A 19,269-nucleotide genomic window follows, 5' to 3' on the forward strand; every position below is an offset into this window, starting at 1 on the left:
CTGTATCTCACCCTAAGACATTTACATAACTAACACTTCTGTTCTCACTTACCTGAAGAGAAGCTGAGAAACAATGTTTATTATGTAGTTCGTATAGTGCCATTGTCATGTTTAGATTTTGTTTTGGTAACTTTTGTTTTTGCCTAGTCGAGATATTAGTAGTGTTTAGCCAATTCCCAGTTGGTGAAATAACTGCCCAAAACGTTGCAAACACTAAATGAACTGACAAATGAACTCTGTACATCTATGGACTGTGAAAGATGCCCCTCAAACCGCACATCGGGTGCAGTCTCAAGGACATCGGGGGGATATGTAGGTGCAACCGGCACCCAAAGATGATTGTTCATTTTCTGGATTAACTCGAACTGTCAGTTTGATTAAAAGTAGGCCCAAAGCCTGCTGAAACAAAGACCTCAAAGACTAGGCCCAAAAGCCTGGCTGCCATGCCTTCTCCCCCACAACAGGTCACACCCAGGTGTGAATTCTCCAAGGGACCCCAAACTGTTCATTGGCTGAATTGACTCACTTGCAATGACATCATCCGGGCCTATATAAAGTGAAGCCCCCCATCTCTCGCCCTCTCTTTCTTCCGGATCTCACACTCAACTCAACGCGCTCCTGCGGATCCAGGAGACCAGCTGCCCGCTGTCCCCTCGGCCCTGGACCTGGCCTATGGCCCAGGATCACCACAAAGGTTAACCACTGGTTATCCTTAACTGAGCACAGCACAGAGCGATCTGTTTCCTCTTTTGCCTAAGAGCCACAATCAGACAAGAACTACCACGGAGCTTCCTTTCTTCACCCAGCCACTGGCATCAATCAACGCAACATCTCCCCTCTCATGGACTGTTAACTAATCACCAACTGGGCATTACTACATGTTATAGGACTTTATGAACGGCTAGAAACAATTGTAACTTTGTCATAAGAACCGAGAGATCAGGCTTTTGGTGCTTCATGTAACTTAAGTGTTCACACCTTCTCTGCAGGGGTCCGAGCCCCCCACCTCTTCTCTTTGTCTCTCTCGCACACACAAACACATACACACAAACATACGTTTGCTGTTAGCTTTAGTTAGTTTATTGTGTTTTGTTTGATGCATTTATTAATCTGTTAATAAATGTTTGTGTTTACCATATGTCTGATTATTTAATATTACACAAAGATGAATGAGCCAGCTTCTACTAAGAAAATAACTTTTAAATCCTTCAACTAATTAAACTATTACATTTATCGGTGTTCAACCCTTAATTAGTAGTTAATATATTTAATGAGACTTTAATATTAGTTATCACTCCGTCTATGACGGTGGTGCCCCGAGAAACTCTGGTTTAACTAGAGTCATTTTTATTATTATCTTTGATAATTATTGGTGATAACTAATATTTCCTTGATTAACGATACGTTTATCGAGAATACTCAATCTCATAATATGAACGTGAGTCAAGGCCCTACATTTGATTGGTTCTCCGTGTGACATTTTTAATAAATTGAAGTTATTAATTTTTAGTAATTTTTCTTTATTAATTTTCTTTATCAAATATTTCATTTGATAGTCACACTATTGATCCAATTAAACCCAAAATACCTACAGGGCTCAACCTGTTCAAGAAGAAGTCCTACTCACCGTTCTCCTTGAGGTTGAGGCAATCCTCAATTCAAAACCCTTGGGTTATGTGTCTGCCGACATTTCGAACATTGACCCTGTGACACCAAACAGTCTGCTCATGGGGCGGCCTGATGGATCGTTTCCCCAAGTGGTCTACCCAGAGACGGAAATCCTTAGCTGTAGACGTTGGAGGCACTCCCAGATTCCCGCTGACCAATTCTGGTCCAGAACCATCAGGGAATACCTCCCTAGCTTGCAGACCAGACAGAAATGGCATTCTTCGCCTCCTGAGCTTTACGATAAGGCCGTCATCCTGCTGGTGGATCCGCAGCTGCCGCGAGCCCTGTGGCCCATTGGACGTGTCATTAAGGTTCACCGCAGCAACGATGGGTGCATCAGATCAGCCGATGTGAACATTATGGGACAGGTGTACACACGACCGGTAGCTTGGTTGGTGATGTTACTGGCGCTCCCGTCTGGGGAGGTCGATTCCCCGCTGGACTCAAGGCCCCCTGATCCTGACTGTTAAGCTTTTCTTTGGGCGCAAACGTGCCTTACACATTTGGGAGCGGCTGTTTGAAAGGCTTTTACTTCCATGAGTAACTGTCATTTAGGAGCCTCTACCCATATCTCCTCACCAGAGAGAATGACGTTCCTTAGTTAAGTTTCGTTTTGTCATTGCCTGCTGAGGGTAAGCGCTGGAAAGCAGTGCGCATCATCTTGTGCTTATAATTCCTGTGCCTTTTTCCCCCCGTGTTTCTCCTGTGAGTGATACTGTATATGGTACGGTATTGAGTTCTTGACAGAAAGTAAGTGTTTGCTGTTTTGTTATTCCTTTCTTGTGAGTTTAATAATGCTCCTTTACGTGCCAGTTCGATGTTAATATTTCCATGAAGCTAATTTAACGTAGCTCTTTCTCAGCTGCTGTGTAGTTGAGTGATGGCTCTTCACGTGAGAGAGGAATGTCCTTCACGTGTTTATGTTGACATTAGGTAGTGCATTATATGACCTGCGAGTGGAGCCGTCGTGCTCGGATCTGCCTAATATAAACTGTGTAGCATACAGCCATGTTATCTGAGTAAAGACTGTATGTAATTTAGGTTACCATTTCCCATTAGATAGATAATTGGAAGTATTTGTTCATGCTGAGATGCATTGTTTGAGTTGATTGTGTACTATACTGTATAATGAATTGTTTGTAATTTGTATACAGTCTTTCAATATTTTTGTAATATTCATTTATGACTTATGGAAATAATTTGGTTTAGACTGATGACAATACCGAGTACTGGAGAATTGGAAATAAATAAGACTGGAACAGTCTAAGAAGAAATTACATCTCCTTCATTCCCGTGTCCTGATCGACACACCGTTCTTGTTTACTGTTAATCCCATACGAGTTAGCGCTACTTTGCTACCTCCAAAACACTTACACTTGGAAGCTACCCAGTAAAGTCAATATTCTCCTCTTGGGGACTGGGGTGCCCCATGGGTTGAGAGTATTGCAGATCTATGTTAATACGTAACAATGACACAGAAGTAATTACGTCACAGACAAGGATTCTCATTTTAACCAAAACAATGATCTTTTCCTCAACTCAACCAAGTTTCTCTGCTGCCTAAACTGAAGCAGTTCAGCTTCACAAAGTTAACCACGTGTTAAAAACGGTGACTGTGAATAAAACAGTCATATGTTGTTATGGGAGTCATTGGCAAATGACCCAGTAAGCTTTTTAGGTATGAACCCCGATTGAATGTTGAACAAAAATGTATGACATTGTACAGTTGAATATTTAACAAATTAATCAGAATGGTATAATTTCTAAAATCTAAACATTACTGTCCTACTTTTAGGAGCACTTTATCTTGACATTTCTACACTCATGGCAGCATAATGCTGTATGAATATAGGTGTCCACCGCATGGCATATACTGCAATAAAAAAATCTTAATCTGATGGTGCTAATCCTAAATAAGTGTTAAATCATGTATTTCAAACAATTTTCATGTCAGTGCCGCAGGTGGCTTTCTTGTTGCTGCCACTTTATATGAAAATGAAAGATGGTAATCTACAAAATTCACAAGTTGCTCATGCAGCGCAAGAGGCAAATAATGCATTACAACCAAGCACACCAACTGGTACAAGAAAATGCTGCACAAAGATGATCTGATGTGCTTAATTGCCTTCTGCAACGTTGCATCCCTCAGTGATTTTATAGTAGCACAGCGTAAGACAAAACCCATAAGCACTTTAACAAGAACAGTGCAGTGTGCCCCAGTTTGGAATTACAGTGATGCTGCTCTACTTTGTTATTAAGGCTTACATCTGACTTTCTATCTGTCATTGTATCTGCTACAGACAGCCCCAGCCTTCTCAGTCATGTTCCTGTTACCGTCCAGGTGCTGGATGTAAACGACAATCCGCCAGAAATAGCCACGGACGAGGAGGTCATTGTGTGCGAGAGCTCAAGGCCGGGACAGGTGAGAGTCTAGAATTCATGTAGAAAAATATGCAACATCTATCTCTGTTCTGTTTCTCTCCCTCTATCTCCTCACGCATTCAAACCACTGACACATTAGAAGATATTGATAGCTGTGCATTAAAGCTATGGTCTACATTCTGAAAATGAGTTGAGCCCCTGAGACAAATTTAAAAAAAGCAACCAAACCCCTCCCCTAAGTGTTCCATGACTCCTCGCCTCCTAACGACACGCCCCCTCTGGTAGAGCAATGTAACGTTGGTTAGTCTACAATGCCACAAATACATGGCTAACTTATGCTAACATGTGTTGACATAGCCATTTATCAGACCGGGGGACGTTCACAGTCATGAGCCAGAGAGAGCTGCTTAATCATCCCTCATCCAAAATGAGTATATCTCAGCAGCAAACCATGGCAGCTCTAAATCGAAGCTCATTCCAATTTGCTCTCAGTAGTCTTTGATTCGCTCAAATTAAGAAGGTTTGTGAGATATAGAGCAATCAGCAGCATGGAAATGACTGAAAAAGGCTGTTTGGCAAAAAGATGATGGAGTATAAACTGGGAAGACAGCTAAATACATTTTTAATAGTTTTAAGCTAGTGGAAGAAAAGTTTGAATTAAGGTTTGCATTAAATTTGAATTAAGGTTGCATTACAGCCTTGGGGATCTTGGCCCCGGGGGGATTAAGTGGGACGAATTTGAATGTGTTGTATGAGACAGTGGCACATTAATCATATAATATAAAAGAATAAAGCTACTTATTAATATTTTACAATCTGTTTGTATTTTAATTTGGTATATGATACTCACTCATTTTCTGATTGGTTGGCAGGTGTCTGGGAAAATTGTAACAAGACATCTAGTTCCAATGAGGAATTAAACCTCTGTTCTAAATCAGCGCACCAGTAAAATCTATTATTTAAAATGACCACAAACACCTGATGATAATTTGAACACAGCTTCTCTTTGCTTTTAGTTAGTGGCCTCGGGATAACTGTAAACCTTGTTTTCACAAAGCAGTCATTTCAGTTTGACAAAGAGAACAGTTATTTTTAAGTTTCCAGTGTCAAAACTTGTGGCTGGTACCAATAGAACCGCTCCATTCAGCCATGTTTCTTCTAACCCCTCTGTTGTGGTACCAAGCATTCTCATCTCATACCAAATGGTGGAGCGAGAAACGATGTACACGATAGGTACAGGTGTTTGTCTGCATTAGGGCTGAAAAAATTACTCAAGTTACTTGATTACAAAAATGCATCGGGCTAGAATCTCTGCCTCGATGACTCATTTAATTCCTATCTCACGCATTATGCAGCCTGGCAGAGGATCAATTCACACTTAAAAAAGAAGCCAAAAAGGTGCAGTGTGTCCACTGTTAACTATAACTGTTATACCACAACAACACGACATCAATGATTCAGTGTCTGAGCCTAAAGCAGCCCGTTGTTAACGCCACTTCACTGAGCGCCGCTGTTCCAGTTTAAGGAGGGCGATTGCCGTAGTGACGGAGAAACAGCAAGAGAATGGGTAACGTTAGCGGTCCTCGTGAGTGCATCTATGTTTAGTTTTTCATGCATGTTAAACATAACGTCACCTACCTGATCAGTCTTTATAGTTCTGTTTGAGTAAATGTGTCGAGTTTTGTACATTGCTTGTTGTTTCGGTAAACAGGAAACCCTAGTCTGCATCCTCATTGCAGAGGAAATACAGCAATGGGGAATGAAAACTTTTTTCAGTTTTTGACTTACACGATGAAAGAGACATCACAACTCCTTTTAAATTACTCATATTAATATCAGGGCTGCATGATTAAATCATTTAATCCTCATTCAAGTTAGGAGTGCTAAACCTGAGCATCATGCATCATGCATCTGTTCTATGGGTCCAACAGTGCAAAACTTTTTTGGTTTCATGCATCACTCAATCAACATATTTCATACGAATGAACACTGTTTACAGTTCTCTTAATACATCTATGATACCATCTGCAGTGGAAACGCAAAACAGATCTAGTGTTAAGTAAATGTTCGTACGGCTTACCTACAGTTCTGATGGTACTAAGATAGTCTTTGACAGAAACGCAGCTTCCCCGGTGCTCTGATAACATCATTATCACTTATGTAAAACATAGAGTATCCATATACAGGGCTTCACAGAGAGGTGTGTGTTAATGTGGGTTTAGCAAGATTGTGACCTAATATCACTGGTAGGGGTTTCATCATTCACAATATTCACGTTAACTTCATTCAAGTTTGACGGGTGGCATTGTGAAATCAAAAATGAAGATTTGTTATGGTGTTGAGAACAGCAGGTGCTGAAATGTGTCTGCCAGTAAATAATACAGTGAACTGGTTCTTGGATCTGAAGAGTGTGGAAATAGAAAAACAAAGAGATGAACAGCAAGAGAAGAAATCAAGTCAACAATCACAGCACTGTACTGCTCAACAATTTGTAACTGTTAACTCCTTAATGTATGTATTAAATATATAGTACAGTACTTTCAACAGTAGTCTGACCTCTATATAGATAAGATTTCTGAAGAAATCCAAACGAGGACACATTACAGTGTCATTACTCTCTAAACCAAATATGGCACTATGGAAAACAACTTTGCACATACTCAGAAACCAACCAAGGGGTATTTTTTCCTCAGGCAGACATTAACAAGCTGATGGCAAATTGCATTGCTTCCCCTTGTTTTAAATATATCCCATTATACTGATTTTAAGAGTTATCAAGTGGCAGTTAGCTGCTTTTTCCACACTGATAGACAACAAAATCATTACAACTCAACAGTGGAGCCATTGACACTAGAAGAAAGAGAACCGTGCTCTATTCACCAGAATCTCCCACCAGTGACGCCCTTTCAACCATTACATCCACCTACGAAAATTCAAGCAACCACAAAGAACATCCAGTTACTACACAGTTAAAGACAGGTAAAGGCTTGTGCAAGTGTACCAGAGGCATAACAACACCCGACTCTCACGTTGAAGATAAGAACTCCCTGTGGTGACAGGGGCTATCAGTTCATTTTGTATCTCAAGGCCTGCTTCCGCCTCGCTCTCACTCTCTTTTACCAATTAAGGGTAACACACTGACAGACAAGGTGGTAAAGTTGCCCCGTGAGCACCCCTTTTCATTGTTAGATGCCGGCCCCATCAGCTGCCAAAGGCCAAGTGTTCTGAAATCCGAGCATCACAACTAGACACTCTTTTTCAGGCAGCATACAGGTAGAAGAGAAAATTATACAATACCTGTTGGTCAGAGGAACAAAGGTCAGAGACCTACAGCCAGTGAGAACAAATGACGCATGCACCATAAACTTAATCAAGTCCTGCATGCAATTAGACTAAAGTGTGATTCTAAATTGGGCAGTTAATTGGATGCGTGTTCTGTTCTGAACAACAGGTTATCCAGACTGTCACAGCAGTGGATAAGGATGACTTTGCCAATGGACTACGATTTTCCTTTGCTCTTCCAAGCCAGCTACCAGTTAATCCCAACTTCACCCTGAAGGACAATGAAGGTAATTAAAGTGATCAATATGTTTGTTTGCATTTCTTATGAGTTTTGCCCTCTGCCTTCAGGGCAGGTTTCCATCCTCATTGTTTACATTCACTCACAAGAGCCAAACAAATAAGGATTTCTTCATATCTTGGAGATGCAATGTGCTCTGTCAACTGGGTGTGGCAGACAGAGGAGATTCAAATGCCACTGGGATCTACTCTGGAGTCAGGTCTCCTGAAACACAAGAGTCATAGAGGTTTTGGCATGTTTGCGCATTGTGTTGTCAAATGGATTACCCACTCTGGCGCTTCCCTCTTTCCCCTCCTGCGTGCATTATTTGGTGTGGGCTTAGGGCCAAAAGTAGGTGTTGCCATGGCAACCATCTCAGTCTCAGGTGAATACCTAGTACTAGGTTGGTCTGCAATCACAAGGCTTTTAAAAGCTCTCAGCCAGAAGATCTCACAGTTGCCCACTGAGAGGAGGAGTTCGCAGCACTCCAGATGAATCTGTGAGCCGGAGTGAGGCAAGAAAAGAGAGAGGAAGGGAGCGCGAGAGAGATCAAAAAAATCGATGCGATAATAGGAGATAAGTCTGTTTAGCCCTTGGTCCAGTTGCTTCCCACCACAAGCCTTCCCTTGTCTACCTCAACTACATTCAGTTACAGTGGCAAGTTTTGCTGCATTCATGTAAGTGGCTCTTAGAGATAACGCTCACCTCCACTCCTAAGGGACAGATGAATCAAACAAAGCGTAACACCAATCCAAAGACCTTTATCTCCTGGAGGACAATATACTATCATTTTTGAAGAGAGAAAATGTGGTGTAAATAATTTATTCGTTATTTGCTCCTGTTTTACATATACTAACCCAGTAGAGTAGCTTTGAAAGCTGTTTAACCCTCCCAAGAAGTGGAAGTGTGATTGTATTTGTTGGGGGGAGAGGACATATTATTTAGTTTTCTGCGCTTGATCGTATTTTTTCATTTATTATATGTATTACTGTATACTGCAGAAGCGCTCATTCCCCCTGGGGTCCAAACATTTTTACCTAATCGAAAATTGAAGAAACTGTTTTGAAAATTCCTGGGCTTGGTATAAAATTACACGTTTTTTATAACAACTGTTTGAGGACTCTTATTTTGGCATCTCCTTTTGGATGATACTATGTTGTGAAAACACACATTAAATATATGTCTTATCTTTGTCACTTTGTTTCTCTTGGGAAAACCCAAAGAGGTACACCTCCATTATCTGCAAAACATCTCCTGCTGATTTCCCATATGCTGTGTTCTGGAATAACAATGGGACATGACAGAAAGCTTATAGAAGATCATCCTAAAAATATCACTTGTTAACCAACAACAAGCTGGCCACAATGATGCAGTTATTATTTGCTACCAGTGCTCCTTGTTCTGTGTAGAGAGATGTTTGCCAGTTTTGCTAGTTATGAAGGTTACAATTCAAATGATGTCCTCCTTCGCCGCACATACTAGTACTATATGTAAAGGTAAGGGGGTAGCCAAAATGTCTTAGAGTAACTATTTCATCTTTATTATTAAAGGCTGAATATGGAGAATGAGTTTGACTGACAGTTACCGTTAGCCGTAACTGTTACAGCTAAGTAAAGATGAAAGTGATGTTAGCGATCAAGGGGAAACGTAGCCATTTGGGCGTGCGTTTTACTGGCGTTTCTCTCCTTTCTCTCAGTCCATGGAGTGAATGCTTGGCCTATATTGACTCTGGTTTTTGCCTGTCTCCGGTCACTCAGCTGCTGGGACAAATAACCAGGTGTCAAGTAACAAATACAAATACTTTGTTACCTTACTTAAGTAGAAATGTTGGTTCTCTATACTTAACTGGAGTAATTATTTTTCTTCTATTTCTTCTACTCGTTACATTTTCACCATATCTCAGTACGTTCAACTCCTTACATTTTAAAAATAGCCTCATTACTAGGGATGGGTACCGAAACCCAGTTCCCATTCACCCATTCACTCACTGTCTGTCACACTCTCACACAGGGCGCTGTAGAGATGGTGGACAGAACTAAGCCGTCTAAAGTGAAGCTTTATTTTACCAAAAATAATGCAAATAGTAATGCTAATTAGTGCAACAAAGGTTTTGCATGTAAAGGGACATGAGCAGCCTCTCAAGAGATCTAAAAGTGCAGAATATTCAGACGGATAAATTAACCGTTTTTGACAGCTGAGTTTCCCCATCCACCTCAGGGATGTTCAGTTATGCTAGCATTATATTATGCAATTTTTATACAGTCCAAGGGCAATGCCCATTATAAAAACACTGGAATAATAATGTGATGCCCATACTACCACTGTATTTTTTATGTTGTTATACTGTATATATAAAGTGAATTGTTAAACATGACTGTATTTTTTTTCAAAAATATGCTGCTGATTTGGCAGTTTGTTTCGTACATTATAAGGTACAAGAAAATAAAGCAGTTTTTATTAAATTCTCAATTTGATATAAAGAGTACTGTAGTACTAGTACTGTACTGGATCGATGAGCAGTATACATCCCTACTTGTTACACCTATTTAATTTTTGCTTGTTTTCGTCTATTCATCATTCAAAAAACACACAGACACAGAAAAACCTATCCAGATAAATCGTGCCATCTGGATAGAGGGAATTTGATTATGGTTGGATAGGAAGTATAAACTTATGCCATTCTAAAACCCTATTGGTTGTAAGCAATCCACATCCATCTGCACATGACACAAATCCTGTACACTTCAGCAAGGAAATAGCAGACGTACAGTATGTAGCCTAGTACAAAGATGTGCGAGGCAGAGACTCAAGAGAATTGGAGTGAAATGTCCCAACCAAGCACCAGCAGAGAGGTTGGTAACCAAGAAGAGCAGCCAACCCTTCTACGTCCCTGGTCGTACCTTTAAGAGATTTTTGAAATGGTTGGATTCGAAAACAACTTTCAAATGCGCTGCCAGCCCTGTACATCCAAGTATCACGAGCTAATAGCTTTCAAAAACTCAACTTCAACATTAACATTTTAATATAACAATAGTCATTATGGTCTTTAGAAAAATGTTTTTAGGGAGGTGGGATAGTGCACCACAGGCCCCTGTGGCGTGGCCTAAGCATTTATCCTAGATGGCATTTTTTTCCTTACATTACTTTTACTTTTATACTGTAAGTAGTTTTGAAACTAGTACTTTATTACTTTTACTTGAGTAAAGAGCTTGAGTTGGTTCTAATATTTCTACAGACGTATTTTAAAACCCAAATATCTATACTTCTACTTAAGAACTGAATTTGAATACATTTGACACCTCTGCAAATAACGCCGCCTGCGCCTAACCCAGTGCCAGCCTAAAGTAGCTGTGCCAAACAACAGACACCTCGGCAACCCGCAATGCCGGCCGCTATTGGCTGGTACAATGGAATGTCAAACCCATCAAAAAATGTTTAAAATATTAATTCAGACTAAATATATTTTTTTATGGAAAAGCAATAATTTCATTCTGTACCCCTCAAAATGCCTCGTTGGTGTATTATTTAAAAATATGAATAATATATTTGAATAGAATCATTTTTTGTATACTTGTGGTTACTTAGCATCTCTTTGTGATCATTTTGTGGGTTTCTTTCAGCAACATTTTACAAGTCAGGGTCCCTGACTTTATTGTCACAAACGGGTCCTGACCATGTGTGACGAGTTGAAAGTGAGAATGTGATGCCCTGTGGGACCTGAGAAGCTCTCTATGGATTAGTGTCTTTGAAAGGTCTGTTTGGATCAGGGAAGTCAAGGCATCGTCCTAGACCCAGTGCCAGGTGGGTATAGGCTTTAACATTTGAAAGATTTGGTCAGGTCTATTTTGAGCGCATAAAGCAAATTAAATTCCAACCGAAATAGCCACCATTTGAAAATCCGGCCCACTCTTGCAAAGTGAGTCTCTCAAAAGTTGTTAGATTTGTTACAACAGAGGCTTCTGCGGCAAAATATTCCCAAAGCATTCATGAAGGAATCCCTTCTTTTTTGAAGGATATATAGCAATGTTTCTGGCTCATGCCATCTGAGTAATGGTGCCTTTTAATTTGGATTTAGCCCCTGCTGCACACCATCCCACAGGATCTTGTTATTCCATAACTTTATCTGTGATATATTCTCTGGTGATATGGAACGATTATGTGTCATGACATGGAAATGAACAAATATTCATTTTTTAATCATTTGTCAGAGAGTGAACAAGAAAAGAAAAGTGAACGTTTTGAATGACATAGTTGTGGGAATAATTTCCTAAATGATCATTTATCCCTATGGTAACAGATCCTGCAATACTCTCAATGTATGCCTTCTGTTTCCTCGTACAGCGTCCTTTCTTTAACCACGACTGCTGTTAAAGAGCATGTTCTGATTCAGAGCAGCAACTTTGGACGGTTAGTTGACCAGATGAAAGTGAGTCAGATGCCCAGTAAAGCCTCATGCTTATTCTGTTGACCACAGAGTAGTTAAATGCCTTGATCTAGGGCACTCTTTAAGCTAGCTTTTAGACAAGGAAAGTGGTTCTTGCTTCAAGAACTGCACAATTTCAAACACAGACATACCATCTGTTATATTCAGCAGCATACTGATGAAGAAAAGTGCCAATTTCAAGCCAAAAACTTTAAATGACAAACCATTATATTACAGTGTTTAGCATCATGATTACTGTTTTGTTTCCTTTCTGCTCTGTCATTTGCTTGCTTACTCATTTATATTGTAATTCCTTGTCCACCATAAATGATTCGCATCCCCTATTTTTTTCCCTCTAAATTCCCCAGAGCTCATCAGCACTTTCAAAACCTTCTTCTTAATGTTAAGCCGCTGCACCCAGAGTTTATGCTGCTTCATTCATCTCCAGTGCAGTCATCTCTTCACTCCAAAGTGGTGTCAGACTCATATAGCGTTTTACTGCCACTGTGTATTAGAAGATTTGCAGTGTTCACAATAACCGGGTGAGAGTGAGAGAAGCACAATACACCATACTGGTGACTCCTGTGTCTGATAATTAAGTAAGCTCCACACACTCGAAGCAGCTTCTTTCATCACTGTTGTAGCAGACCAACAGTTGGAAGCTGCTCTTTGCCTGTGCCTAATACCTCCCTCTGTTGTTGTGCAACTGACAAAATCCCTCTCAGTCACTCACACGACTAACTCTCTCATGACCTCTTTTCCTTCTCACTTATATATTGCTCACAATGGATGCTCATGAAACTTGAAATTTGTGTGGCTGTGTGCAGTTTCTTGCAGAAGTAAAAAAGAGGATATAGTCTGAGACACTCTGGTATGTTTAATGACTACTTTTTTAATTAAATAACAAATTAGATGTGCAATTGATTCCTCACTCATTCCAGGTAATTTAACAATTATGACTTTAGAAAATCCCATTAACCAAAGCATTATGGCTTCTTTTTTTTTTGATCAAGGCCTTTTTATACAGTTTTAAAAATGTACAGTTTACAATTTAACAACGGTCCAACAAAAACGAAACAAGACAGTAAATCCCCCCCTGCCCTTTCCCCAAATACCAGAGTAACAGCATCAGCATTATAAGATACAGAGTTCGAAATACAGAATTCATATAGCCAGACATAAAGAAGAAATGAGAGAAAAAGGAAAGAAATGACATAGGGTAGCAGCAGAGATTTACAGTACTATATTATATGCCTCCATATATTCCACAAACATTAAGAAAGGCTGCCAAATATCATACAATTTCCTAGTAGACCCCCTGACAGTGTATCTGATCTTCTCTAACTTGATGTGGTACATCATTTCCTTAATCCAATGACTGTGTGTTGGAAGTGTTAAATCTTTCCATTTCAATATCAGTCTCCAGCCTGACAGCCAACACAGTTCTTTACCATATCTCAAGATGGGAGCCCATCTGGGCTACACCAACAAGCGCAAAGAATGGAGACAGATGGAAGACGAGAAGATTCCCTTTATTATTTTGTGCCGCATTATGGCTTTTTTGGTGAAGGTATTTTCTCATACTTGCAACCATATCAGATTTGTTAAAAGCTATTACCTTGTTACAATTGTTCCTGAGCCCCAGAACAGCTACAGCTCTGTTGAAATTGTGATCTTAGTTTGCAGAGATGAAGCCAAAGCTCCTTAGAGTTGACTTGCAGATGTGTTGATGCGAAGGCCAAAGTCCTACAGCATATTAGTCACCATTAACACAAGGGGAGTGCTTATGCTCAGCTGCTCCAGGAAAGCACTTTGTGACAAACCTGTTCTGTAAAAAGGGCTTTAAAATATATTCAACGCCTACTTTACAATGACTGAAAATGGGACGCCTCTTTGATCTTGTTATCTGTCACATTGTGATGACATTTGCTTCTAAAAAGGCAATTAAATGGAGCCTATGATCTCTAAATAACTCACATACACAAATAGATCAATTGATTTCTGAAGGCGACTTCTTAAAGCGTGCATACAGTAGACCTTATAATGTTACAGTTAATCAGCTGTGCTGAAAGAAGCCCTGTCAAGCCATTGATATGTGGGACGTTTAATTAGCTTTTATGTCATTCACACTTCACTCGCAATGGGTGTTGTACTTCTAGATTCCCAAACACCCATTATCTGCTGAAACAGCAGGATTTGTGCAGAGGGCAGTGCAGCTTGTCTCTTGCTGGGTTTTTCAAAACGTGCACAGCAAACAGCTGAAGCTTGTCACAGTATTACATTATTGAGGTTTTTTACATTTAGCCTTGTTAAAAAAAAGGTAAGAAATTAACACAGATATAACAAAGTGTACATTAGCAGCAAAAACAAATAACACTTCCATCTAAAGTGCTGATATTTTACAATGTAATATGAAATATAGCAGCTGCCTAAAACACAACAAACAATGGCTTAATTAACTTGTTCAAAAATAGAAAAATAAACAGAGGTAACGTGTAAACATTTAGTGCAAACAGATATTCAAAATCTGATCTGATATAAAATATAGCAGATGAAGCCAACAAACAGAAGTGGCTTAATTAACTTCAATATTCCAATAAAGTAGTCAACAGCTTGTAACAGGGTCGTTTTCATTGTTTTAATTCCAGGATGGGCCTCATTTTCCTTAGCCAGGATGAGCTTGATGACTGTGACGGCTGGAATGACATCAGCGGCAGAGGCGGTGGATGAGCTGACTTTCCTAGTGAGCTCTTCAAATCACATTAAAACAGTCATAGTTTTTTCCAGCAAAGTCCACTGGTGGACTATCAGTGTCACGGGCAGGTCATGCTCAACAAGATTGGCACCAAGGGCTCGCCTCTTCTCCAGAAGACTCTCTATCATATAATACGTGCTGTTCCATCTCGTCCTGACGTCTTGTTGCAGGCGTCTGGGTTGCATTTCATTTGGAGCTGGATAGAAGCATGGAGCCTTGAATACGCAAGTTGGAAATGTTTAAAATGTCCCACAATTTGTCGGCCGCTTGCAATGGCATCACTCACGCTCCGTTGTGACAACAGTCCGTCATTGACTACGAGCTACAGTGACGGAAGCAGCCCAAGATGCGCACTCCCACGGTGTGCATGGCTTTTTTCATGTTGCTGGCATTTTCCCTCAAAAGGATGTGACCCTTTTGTCAACAGAATATTCCACTGATCCATGGAAGTTTTTAGCCCTGAGCATTGCGCTATGAGATGAATAACTTGTGTCTAACCAATGCACAGTTAAACTTAAAAGTGTCATTAAGCTCATTGATGTCGCATCCTTTAATTCTTTTGATATGTGTTTGCACACTTTCTTGTACAGTTCACGCAGAGCGTTCTCAGAAAAAAAAATTGAGATGGTAAACTGTACCTTGGCTCAAGATGTTCAAGTAGGCAATGGAATCCTTCGTTATCAACAACAGTGAAGGGCTGCGAATCCAAAACAATAAACTCCATAACCTTCTCTGTTACGTAGGTTGCTTTCACGCTGCCAGCTGGCAGTTTTTTCCCATCTTTGCAGTGCATCCACCAAAGTTAGCTGCCTCGTTGTACTCTCTACCCGCTTACTCTGAGCTCTGCATGCTCTTTAGCATGGGGCTTTTGAAGTTGCTTATTTAAGTTTGTGGTGTTAAATTCACCAACTTTATCACCACCCCTCGCAACTTTCGCTTTGCGTATCAAGTTGAAAGGTTTCCAAACAGCAGACTTGGCTCGGTCTGGTGCTTGCTTCATGTTGCTCTGTGTTTGCTCATCACTAGGAGCTGTGCATGCTCTGCTTGATGATGTAACTGGTGTTGCAAACAGAATTGAAGTGACTTGATCACTGTAACTATATTGCTGTGTGATATTAATAAAAAAGAAATTACTGGATCAGAATTCTGGATCGGCTTCATTCTTACGATATCCGATCCAGCTAATTAGTCAATATCAGAGCAGATATCCAATCCGGGTATTAGATCGGTGCATCTCTATGATTAACCGAAACGTGTATAAGTGTATTTTTGTATATAAACTTGAGCCATCCTGAAAAGTACCAATTTTTAGAATTTGACCCAATGTATAACCTGTGTCAAAATAGTGCCAGCCACAGTGTATGTCATGCTCCAAATGGCAACTGGAGAGAAGATTTGTGCTGATTCCCATAAGTGGCACCTACACACACCCACCAGAGCTCACAAGGAAGCCAGCTAAGTGCAAATGTAGGCAAGTGTGAAGTCTGCAGCGATGTAGCAGTGTTGCATGTCTATTATTGTTATATTTTTAGTCTGCTTTTATCACACTTCATATGTTTTACAGTTAAGCAGCTCTTTGACAAATATTTGCATTCCTGATATGGTATCTTTCATTGTATCAGTTTATGCTGTTAATCAGGGATTATATGGTTTAAATGGCTTCCCTGTCTTTTATGAGTCATTAAATGTTTTCAATTAAGAAAACAAACTACGAGAAAGAGTTGAGAGTGACCACAGAGATCACACTGTAGTTGAGTCCAAATATCCCCCTAAAATTCTTTAATTTTTGCACGTCTTTTTTTTTATCTTCTGCTGTGACATCTTACTTCAATTCATATCTTGAGATAGAGAGACGGAAATTCATGTAAGTGATGCCTGGCATATAATGCCAATGCTTTTAGAGAAGTGAAAAAAAAAATTAGGCCATTTTCCAGTCAGTGGCTCCTTGTCTGACTTAACGAACGTAGTGCAGAGGGAATTACACAGGGTTGTGTAGAACATACAAAACATGCATATTAATGCCAATTTTACGTGATAGAAAACCATACACCAGAAAATAATTGCAAAATATTCAGTGTCATTTTCAATGTTTGTGTTAAATGCTCTTAATAGTATATTTTCCCTCATTTGCTGGAGTTGTCACCTGCCTCGCACTGCAGTTGCTGTTACATAGTGAGAGCTGTCACAACATGGTTAACCTGTATTAAGTGCAGCCCCTTCTCTTATGTGGGTGCCATGTACTGTAGGTGGTGATAGCCCATCTCATGGCATCAACAACATGCACAGCTCTCCTGCACCCACCTGTGGCAAGGTGGTTAAATGTGAAATTAGCATGACGAAATAATTGATGTGCACTTCCTCATTGTGGTCTGTACAAGGACCTGTGCTTCAAAATGTAAAGTTTGTGACCTACACACAGCTTGTTTCTCTTAGCCTCCATGCAAGGTGGATGTGACCAATATTAGCAACCACACACACACACACACTCACACACACACACACACACACACACACACACACACACACACACTCGCCTCCTTCTCATCTTCCAACTCCCCATCTCTCTTCCTTGTTATTTGCATCTCTCCATTCCACATTCCACTCCCTCAACCCCCCCACCCATCTGCTTGCTGATATGGTGATACTGCGAGTCTGACTTAATAAAGCTTGAAGTACGTGTTGTCATTCCAACTGTCGATCATTGTAATTATTCATAGATGGTGCAGAGATTGGAGTGGGAGGCAAGGTCTCAGAGCAGCAGCACGATAGTGCCGTGCGCCGAGGTGTTTTCGCTGGGTGGAAAGGAAAAAAAGTTTGCCCTCTGCACGATTCAGCATTTTTAGAACTAACAATATCTTGTAAAAATATATTAACCTGTCCTTTCCAGCTCAGATAAGCCTGCATGTACCAGTAAGCATTGCATGTTAGAGTCCTAATGTCAAACACAAGCGTGTGATGTGGTCGTGTTGGTGTAAGCTTCTTAGCATACAGTACATGCCTTTTGAAACAAATGTGAGCTTAGTCTGTACTGTTGCACAACAACTGAACAGCCTTGCTATAAGATAGCCTCAACAGCTATGCTAGCCATGTAATCGCCTCAAATGGTGTAGTAAAGCTCAATATGAATGGGTATTATACTGTAATACTCCACTATACTGGGCACTTACATACAGCAGCAGGATGCATTAGCAATGTTAGGTTGTTCATCAAATCAAAACAAAACGAAGGACTGTTGAAATTATTCAAAATATACATTCAGTATATTAAGCATAGTAAATATAGTAAATAATAAATAAAGTAAGTATCATCTCATTTGAAATGTCATCATCTCTCAGCTGTTCTTGTACACCACGTTGCAGACAGTGGCAGTTCTAGATGATCTCAAATGGGGGTCCAGGCTGGGACCACATGCAGCTTTAGGGGTACCAAACTTTACATTATGATGGAAGTATATGATTACCATTCTCAAGCTCAATTACTGTATGTCTCCTGTTGTCGCAGCAATTTTTGGGTTGAGTTAATTTTCTTTTGATGTGATAAATTTAACAATGTTTTACCACTCAAGAATTTTCTAAAAACAAAACAAACAAAGAAAAAGGACAAAAAAGGACAAAAGTCCTCCAAAAAATACCACATTAAGACACCCAGACCTTGGGGAACACCATAGAAAAATTAATGCTGTGATTTGATATCAAATACTTTTGACATTTGGAGGTTTCTGCAAGAAATGGCTACTATGGGGACTAACATCAGGACACATTGATACAAGAGTCTCTGCTTTCCTGACCTACCCAAGCTATGCAATTCCAAGACTATTTAGGGAACCTAGTATGAAGAAAGATTAAAATACACCATTTTAGAATTGACAAAAATAACACATTTACACTACATGCTGAATATTGCATCCGGGATTATCATTAAGTGGGTGTGTCTGTAAAGGGGCAACTTGCTGCTACCCATAGAACCCATTTCAGAAAGTTTGTGGAACTCTGCTTTTCACACTGATGTTGTCAAAATAAAGTAGTAAGGGTAGAAGTATAGAATAGGAACTTGTATGTTTTTGTGTATTGATTTAAGAGGATAACATATAGGGGACGTACTTGAAGTAGAGAGGTGAATGTGTTTCAATAAAGTTTACAAAAGAGCAAAATAAAACCCACAATCGTTAACACACAAAGTGACCATGAACGTGACAAGAAAGAGGCTTTGAAAGAACAGGCTCACCTGCAGTTACATTTTACTGCCACAGAGGATGCAACGTATCTCAAATCTTGTCGAGTACAACTTTAACATGAACAAAACCATCCGTGGTGGAAGTCAGTGCAACATCGTGATTTGGTTTCAGTTGGAATTGGTGGGCAGTGGCTCATGAATGCCGCCTAATGGCTGATCTGGCAGTGATGTTGCCCCTGTTGCTGACCATGCAGGAGCTCCATGTACTGTTAGATTGTTTTTTTATTCATGTATTAATATGTTTATACA

At 40.0% G+C, this 19,269-nt stretch overlaps 1 protein-coding gene across 1 annotated transcript in view; it reads left to right on the forward strand.

Moving 5' to 3' along the window:
• LOC310963647 (cadherin-18) overlaps nucleotides 1–19,269 on the forward strand; it is a gene marked incomplete at both ends in the record, with an annotated part of 90,939 nt that overhangs the window by 59,443 nt on the left and 12,227 nt on the right. The window contains 2 exons of the mRNA XM_083936537.1: nucleotides 3,969–4,090; nucleotides 7,502–7,619. Of these exons, the coding sequence (XP_083792663.1) occupies nucleotides 3,969–4,090; nucleotides 7,502–7,619 (240 nt within the window). The remainder of the gene's footprint in view (nucleotides 1–3,968; nucleotides 4,091–7,501; nucleotides 7,620–19,269) is intronic.

Source organism: Echiichthys vipera, assembly GCF_963691815.1.
Source record: "Echiichthys vipera genome assembly, chromosome: 21".
Lineage (NCBI taxonomy): Eukaryota > Metazoa > Chordata > Actinopteri > Perciformes > Trachinidae > Echiichthys > Echiichthys vipera.